Genomic DNA, 9,222 nt, shown 5'->3' on the forward strand with positions numbered 1-9,222 from the left:
ACGCCAAGATGCCGGCGGGCCAGACGAACACATCAGGGAATGTCATTAAAAATAAACCGTCCATTCCGTCAGTTCCATTGCCCTGCCGAGTCCACACTTATCCCTTGCCGGGGATGGGGACGAAAAATCACGGAATACCGAAAGGTGTGGTGGATGAAAATTTCAGTGTCAAATGCGTTGCATAGTTGGTGTACGTGGTGGCTTAGACAAACATCGGCGGTCATCGTGCGAGCACGGAATTGATTTCAGGTTCCAAGTTGCTTCGTTCGCGATTGGAAAATATTTAGAAAAGATCGGGGTGTGCGCGGTTGGGTATTTTGAAATTCTCAAACGGCCAAACATGTGTGTGAGGCACATATCAAAACATGGAAATTCGTTCAGATGTCGGTGGGAAAAAACATCTTTCGTTAAAACCATTCGATTTCGTAGCTTTTACACAATGTTGTCAGACGTGTGATTCCGATTTTATGAGTCCATCCATTACATCCTCACGGATTCCTTGCTCTCGGCCATCCCATCCCCATCTGGTCAGCATTTCCACCGGGAAAAACATTAATCCACCCGCTAGAGGGGGAAAAAATACATTCCCAGCGACAACATTATTCAGGGGCACAGCAAACAAACCTACCCACAGCGCATTGAACCACTTCGTGCGGAATTCTTGCTCGAAATGCGGAAACCGCCGCTCGAGCGTCCAGAGCGTCACAGGCTCAGGACCGGAAATCTTCGGCACTGAGCGGTTTTTCACACGCAACATCTTAGAACTGCGGGCCGGTGTACGAAGGTAGCTAAAAATAGTTCAAGGTTGCGTTGTACTGGGCATGGGTTGGGAATGGAAATTTGGAAATCCGATCGCAAACCCAAACATGGAGCAATGCTATTTATAGGGTCACCGGCCCCGTATCACGTATGCAATACGTCTTAGACTCTCAAAAAAGTATTACGTAAAACGTGAAGGAAGAAACACACATCGAGCGAAATCGATACAACTCGCGTGAAGTGGCACGATGATGACGTCCATAAAATTGTGTATTCTTTTAAAATAATCCCTAGATTAAAGGGCTTAATTCTTTCACCATATTCATAGAGAGCATTCAGAATGTCCACAATGATGTAGTCATTATTTTTGTTTATTTCAAGCTGATGGTTCTGACACTCATTGATATCCAAATTATCGTTGGAATAAGTTGTAAAATTCATTAATAAATATTGCAAACTTTTAAGGACCACGACCCCTACGACATAATTGAACAATCAACTGGAGTCCGTTATCCGTTATTGCTTCCAACTGCAATTCAAAAAATACATCTTGTTTAGATGCAATAAATATAGTAGGTACTAGAAAAACGTGTAAGACAGTTTTCAAACAGCAAATAACAGTCCGATTGCACATTGCATCGTTCATTGATAAATTAATTCATTGCACAAACGCCCCAAACAAATGCCCGTCCTTGCGGTCACGCCCGATGACAACCGCACCAGACAGTGCCCAGCCGAATGTACCACCCCCTTGTTGTCCACCCAAACTAGGTCATGTGGTCATTTGCGCGCGCCTTGTCGACGTCGAATGAATGGAAAGTAGCGTAGACCGGCACATCACCATTCGGATGCCCCCGATGGATGGCAGAAAGAATTTGTTGTCATTCACGCAGCGTTATAGAGGAAGTGTGCATACTCTCTCCCTCTCTCTCTCTCTCTGTTTCGGTTTTAAACAGTCTTAGATATTCCATTCTTAAATCGCCGGAATCATCGCCGGAATGGGGAAGTTGAAGGAATAAAGCTGCCGTTAAGAATGGTATAAATGAACCCCATTCTATGTTGTGTCCCACCTCATCGACAGCAAAAAAACGAGCACATCCGGCACAAGCAAACCCCCACGTACGGCCGCTGGCGCATGTGGGGATAAGTGGCAAGAGCTCATATTCTTGCGTACATAAATATAACTTTATCTTTTTCAGCCCAAACATTGATAGCATTAGAAACCATACCGAACGGATCACGCATTCGTTCAAACGCTGTGGAATGGCATATTTCCTCGACTTGCGTCTCGGCTGTAGAGCACAACATCCGATCAACGGTTCACCGGTGCATACCTTTTGTCTATGCAAATGAGATGAACTTCACATACACACAGCAGCGAATGTCTTTTTCTCGCCGGCCGTCGTCACGGTTCATTGACACGTGCGTACACCTAGCCCTGCTAGGCACGTAATCACGGATCCGCTGATTATAATGGAGCCGCGAGACCGGGGGGTTGCGCCGAGTTGATTGTCGGCTGTATTCCGAACCGGTCAAGGGATCTTTTTTTTTATCGCTCCACACTCCGTACATTGCAACCCCCGTGCTGTGCATATTATTAAACCCTGCAGGGTCGTTCGGAGAGGTGTTTAGATTGACGATTGCTAGTTCCGTTTCAAGATTAAAATCAATGAGTTGCCGAGAAGGTTCGGAATCAGCTTCATTGAACTATGACTTCAGTTGAGTGAATGTTTCGAGCGAATGAAGCAAAACAGTGTAAGTAATGTCATAGAAAAAGGCATAACGTCAGTATAAGCTAAAGGTGGGATAAAAAAATCTGAATATTGACATTATTAATGACAGACGTTTTATTATATCTCAACAATCTGAAAGATACTCAATACTTATATTGCCTAATACTATTCTTTTGTTGTAGTCTATAAACACTTCCTCAACCATCAACACGACGACATATCAGGAACTTCTACAACATTTACTTGCGTATTGCACAGATCTCACTGCAAATGAGACTAGCGCTTAAATCGAGCTTATTGTTGAGTCGTCTGTTACATACTAAATTATTTAAGCGACTTTGAAAGATGACAAAACTGACAGATGTAGATCTGTAGCTTATACGAGTTGAAATTGAAGTGAGTGGAATTTAGTGACTGCTTAACAACGAATATAATTAAAAACTATGTAGCTTAGCGATACACTACAGCTCTTTCTTTAGTAGACTACTAGAAAGGGTTTTGTTAAATTTTGAAAAGCTCAGTAAATTCCATAAACACAAAGCATCTCAAATGTCTGTGAAGTGTACTAAATGTCAAGAGATCTAGGCCTGTCATTTCTGGCTTTCTTTAACTTTATTTACCCATAGAGGGATAGTCACAGTCTCGCGTACGGAGGATTGGTTCAAACGGGATTTTGGACCGGTCCTGTCATGTGAAGACCAGCGCCGCTACCAATACACCGCCGAGCTGCCCTAAGCGAGATAGTTTAACTCATGTTTAAGAAGCAACTTTGAATGGAATTAATGGCTCCTATTTAACTTTTTAACATGAAAGTTTTTCTTTGTGTAGCCTTTAAGTAATGTTAACCTAGCAAAAAAAAAACCAACTAACTTTATTTTGGCACGAAGCTCCAACAAAAAAAAAATCGTTTCCTTTAGATCAGTCTTCTCGTTTCAAATCCCATACCACGCTAACCAAACCGGCAATTTTCTCCTCCATCAAACCGCTCTTGTGACCCAGATAAACAGAGATTTTTTGTTGCTGTTCCTCTGCGCACCATGTCAAAACAACAATCACCGCCGAGCGGTCTAGTTCTTGACAATTTTCCCTTGCGGCTATGGAAAGGACCGAACAACCGCCACACATTAGAACGAGTGTAGTAAAGGCGGATCGTTAGCCTTAAGCACGGACGACAGTGATACTTATTTTATTCCACCTACCAGCACTACTAGCGCTGCCCGCGTTGGAAGTGGAGATTTTGAACATCCCTGTGCCTAATGGTAAGCGACATGCACCCAGGAAATACCTTGCTTATTTTCCAAACCAATCAACTGTGCGGCACGGCGCTTTGCAACCCATTTTCGGTGTGCGGTTGAAAAGATCATTTTCATTAATTACAGCCTCGCACATTCTGTGTCGTTACGGTCAAATGCAGCTTCCACCGCTGTTGGTGTAAGTGTGGTCTGGTCGCGATAAACCGTGGATACACACGTCATCTCCGATGGCGTGTACATATGGGTGCGTGTACTGCTGATGACAGTTCACCGTCGATCATAATAGCCACCAGTTCGGTTGGCAGTAGGACGTTTTGGGTGGTTTCGGTCATGCGGTGTCGGTGTACGCTCCACCACTGTAACAATCATTGACATCGTTGGTGTTGGTGCAGTCAAATTGTATCATTATGTTTTTTTATTATCAGATGCATCTTCTACTCGAACACACAGCTGATGTATCGTTGGTTGTTTTTTGTTGTATCATTTAGCAACGTAGACAGAACAACGAAGAACGCAATGCATGACACAATCCCTGAACAGCTGAACTGATACGCTGCAAAACTAATACAATGCAATGCAAAACTAATACTAATAATGCAGCGCCATACAGTAAAAAAAAAAAATGGTGTACGGAACAGGTCTATAAATATGGTGGCTCATGCATATGTATGAACATTCTCTTTTCATCCTGTTTTGAGAATTTGTTCATGGTGTGCACCAAATGGAGATCAACATTTTACGGTGATCAAAGGCATGGATTCCAACCATTTTTTTCTTGACCACTAGCCAACTCGACTTACAGCATAAGTATGACAATCACAGGTTAATCTTTTATTTACTGTACAATTTCATGACTTTAATATAATACAAATAAATAAATGACTACTATTGCTCCACAGAGGCATCGAATCGTGAAGGTCACTCATTGCTTTTTCTCCAAAAACTTGTTTGGTACTCGTTTACAGTGACTTCCACCGGCGTTTATCGCAGTAAGGAAGGAAAGAAATTAAGAAAAATAATGTTAACGACATCGTTTCATAAATGAGATCGAGGCAAACACACGCCACGGTACACGCACTCAGCAGTGCCGACGTCACAGAAAACGGATTCATGCTTGTAAACTGGTTTGAATTTTACAATGACGCAAGGTTGCGACCGTTTCAAGGTTGGTTGGTCAGTCTCCTCTTGTCTGCGAGTTTCGTGACGTTCGCTCTTTTGCGATATTTGCGACGCTTCGACACCACCTCCAGAGGGTTTCATTCCGAACAACCACAACAAACGGCCTGCCGGTGCTAAACTGGCACGGGCCCGAGCCTTTCACGCGACCTTTTCGGTGGGCTTCGACCACACCGCTCGCCAGAATCGGTCTTACGAAGGACGTCATCATGTAGCAGTTTAATCGGTTCTGGTTTGTGGCAACCAGCAAGCACTCCAATGCAAACGAAAGGGGTTTTGGGCCAAATGGTTTAACTACTTTGTTGTTGTTGCGGGTCGGCTTTTCGGCGACACCGGCAATAACCTCGCTTTGCCCAACAAAAAAAAAAGGATAGGGGTGTTTTTTTTTGCCTTTCCTTTCGTTAGTCTCTCTTTAGTTGGTCAAACATACCCGTTGGAGCGGAATTTACAAACCATTACATCCGTTGACGCATTGAAGTTTTTGCGTTGATTTGCGGCAGTTTGATAATTTTTTTTATTACTTTTCCCTAAATAATAAATGGCAAAACGCTTATTGTTTGTTGCCAAAATGTCAATAAAAAAGAAACAGTTTGCTTAAGGAGCAAGAGTTGTCCAATAATTACGAAACGCGAATCATCGTGTTCGTGGACAAAGAGAGATTGCCAACAATATTCCAGAGCAATCGTAAACAACCAATTCTCGAATAAGTGATAAATAAATGAGTTGTTTTGTTTAGCACCTGCTCAAAATGGTTGATGAATATCGAGGTGTAGTACATTTCAAGAAGCCAAGGGACTGCAGCAATGGTTTGGTTCACTATTTTGGGATACATTTTTCGATAAAAAGTAATTTTAACATGCTGATGGTAACTGGCTGCCGGTTCCATTTTGGTCAATAATAATAAATGCAAGAATGAAAAGAAAAACGAACAAAAACACTATATACTACCTAATTCCATTATGATGCTTAAGATAATAAAAATAAGACCATACAAGCATATAACCGAGCAAACCGAGGGATAAGGCTCATAACTGGGAGGAAATGCCCAGTGATGTTTAATTTCGGTAAACCGGCCATACGACCATATGGCTTTTGGTCGTCATAATGGAAAAAATAGATCATTTTAGCATATGGAAACCTAACTAAATTTTAAAAACATTCGACCATACGAAAGCGATTTTATATTGCAATTTCCCTGAAACTAGCACACATTATCACCAAAATTAACCATTAAAATGATTTTGTGGATCAGATTCATAGCTCTAAATCACTCTTTGACCAATCTTTGAATCTTTATTTCAAGGATTCGTTGTTGCTAACAAAACATAACAATTCATAGATCCTTAAATCGTCAGATTCATGAAACCTCAAAGATTCATGGTGAAACAAAATCAGTACTTGGGTTATTACACTAGTACGGGGTCAATAATTGTACTACAATTATTAACAGAATTCATGCCGTTTTTTCCCAAATAGCATGCTATCATATTTAAAAATCCGTTTGTATCGTTAATATCAGATTTTAAGAGAGTTTCACCATAATTTTTAGAAAAGCGCCACCAATCAAATTATAAGATGTATACGAATTCTTTGGAAGAATCTTCCAGTTTTCCTTCCGTAGGTATCATTTCTGAGAAATAACAGAAATCTTTGCACAGTCTATTGCCCCGTGACTAAATTAATCAACCTGTATGACATAATGTACGAATGTCCGATTCACCAATGGAATCCCTCATCGTTGTTAGGCTGAAATTATGAGCTATTTTCACCATCATCATACCGCGACATATGTGTTGACATGTGCCAGTCAACACAACGGGGAAAAAACGCACGTGCCAAACGGTACAACTACCATGCGCACATAAAAAGACACAGCACATTTGTCCACCAAGCACGGTCACTCGCCTAGAACCGTAAGGATGTAACGTAAAACACCTTCTTCATACGTGCGCTCCCGGCACAATTGTTTGTTCTGCAGCAGCAGCTGCGCAATAAATAAGAAAGCATCGGCAAATGATGCGAGTCGTGCAGGTATGTCACAATAACAAGCACCCCAACTCCATTCCACGTGGAGTAAATGGTCTTGTTAGAAGGCTGTTAACCGATCATGTTACATTTTGCGCCGCACTGCAACTTACCTATTGCTGTGCTCCTGGAAGGAGCCGCCGTCCAGCAGACGGATCTTCGCAAACAGCACCGCATTCAGGAACGGTACCTCGACCAGCTCCTCCAGGTGGAGTTCCACCGAGAACTTGTACTTTTTCTTCTTCATCATAAATGCCATTCCTGGGGCGCCCGGCCCTATTAGTGTCATTCACGACGATATGGTATAGAATTATGGAGTAGTGCAGTGCCGTCCGGAAACTTGTGTACCGCCAGCCACTCGCTCGCGCTCTTCCTCTGTTTGGAGGATTCCTTTCTCTACAGCCGATTCACTGCTTAATCCACTACTGCATCGGTTACGATACTGATCACCTGCTGTAAAATGTTGCACTTACAATGCAGCTTCACAATCGAGCATTGGGCTTACATGTAGAACTATATGGTCATACACAGTGTCGGCGACCAATCACTCAACCGCACTATACTTTCCTTTGCTTCATTAACTCACTCACTCACGTGCTGTAACGCAATTAAAAATAGACAGATGAAGGGAAATTATCACAACTATATCGCTTCACACTTTTGCTGCAGTTAAACATGAGTTTTCACTTAAACGACTGTACAGTGCTAGCGCCTGTTCCTTAAGGTCTCACCACAATGACATCGGTGCTATTTTATTAACCTCAGTAGCTTCCTGGACACGAGCTGTTCCTGTAAAGATAAACAAGAGATAAACCGGCATTAGATAAAAAGCGAAGAATTGAATCACGATCGCAATGATAGATAGTAGTTTGTGACATATTGAGGGAACGTATCAAAGGTTAATGTTAATAGAGGAAGAAACGCGTCCACACCTAAAGGCGTCACATTATCTACTGCTGCTGCTGCTGCTATCTAATCCAATGGGCTGTCCTGTCCTGCGCACCCTTTGGAACGCTCCAAATGAAAGGATGAAATGAATTATCACCTTCCAATATCGCGTACACGATAATCCATCACAAAACCCTCAACCAAAACCGGTTGACAGCTCAAATCACAAACATTTATCAACGGCACAGAAACAAAGGGACAGCACACGGTTGCAACGAATCGTACCGCTCCCGAGATCCGGTATTAGTGCCGGAAAATATTAGACAAATCAACGCAGCCGCGGTAACACATCCGGTTTCTGATAGTAAGGAAGAAACTTATCGCGTGTTTGGGACTTCCGGTCCGAAAAACTTGTCCGCATTTTTTGTCTTGCTAGCTGCTAATACCACATGTGCCAAATGAATTTATCTCTCTTGTTTGTACTAATAAGGGACGGTTACCTGTACGCATGTAACGTGCTGAATGTGACGAAACGTTCGTAAACGGGTGCGGGTTTTTGGGTTATCATTGCTATCAAAGGTTTTCCACCGGTGTGTTTTACTGGAATCGCAAATTGTGATTACGAAACTAATTTCGGTTTGTAAACAATGTTGATAACAACCCCAGTGTGTCGAAATACACGTAACATGCTCTTGCCCTTTGTTATAACATGCTCAGGTTATAAGAAAGACTAGAAAAAATCATCACAATCTATTTAGAAACATTTAAGAAAGAGTTATTAAAATCATAATTTAAAAAAAAAATGCAATAACTTATCAAAATGTAGTAAACCACAGTGATTGCAAAATGGCCGAAACTACCAGCAAGCGAAAATTCATGCAAACTTCGTTGAATCCCTCCCGGTGGTAATTAGGGCGAGTGAAGAATGAAGCATTATTTCGCTATTCTCATTCTCCCCTTACGGTCAACAATTATCAGCATTTTTATCACACAGTCGTAAATTATTCGCACCTCTCTTCCACCAAGGTGCTGCCCCGTACGAACACCGATAACGCATCAAGAGGCACAACAATTTCCTGTAAAATGACCTTATCGCACTTTGCTAAGTGCATCGGTAACTCTAAAGGATGAATCACAAACGCTTCCCATATGCGGTGCGAACTTTTTTGGGCAATATTTGTTTACTTTCAAAGCTCCAGCTGAGCTCGGGAAGATGTTTTGCGACTAAAAATTGGAAAAGATTGAGGCCAGCACAAGACGATTCGGCCAGCAACAGACGGTCTCTTGATGGGTATTTTCTTGGTGTTTTTTTTTGTTTTTAGTCAAAAGTAAAGCAAATGCTGCATAATCATTCATCAACACCATGCTAACACCTCCTTCTTCCTTCT

General features: G+C 42.1%; 1 protein-coding gene across 1 annotated transcript in view; it reads right to left on the bottom strand.

Moving 5' to 3' along the window:
* Window positions 1–7,235, bottom strand: part of LOC128711416 (serine-rich adhesin for platelets) — a 34,123-nt gene extending 26,888 nt beyond the window's left edge. Inside the window, exon 1 of the mRNA XM_053806288.1 lies at window positions 7,060–7,235. Coding sequence (XP_053662263.1) covers window positions 7,060–7,235 — 176 coding nt within the window. The remainder of the gene's footprint in view (window positions 1–7,059) is intronic.
* Between the last annotated feature and the right edge of the window lie 1,987 nt (window positions 7,236–9,222).

Source organism: Anopheles marshallii, chromosome 3, assembly GCF_943734725.1.
Source record: "Anopheles marshallii chromosome 3, idAnoMarsDA_429_01, whole genome shotgun sequence".
Classification (NCBI taxonomy): Eukaryota; Metazoa; Arthropoda; class Insecta; order Diptera; family Culicidae; genus Anopheles; species Anopheles marshallii.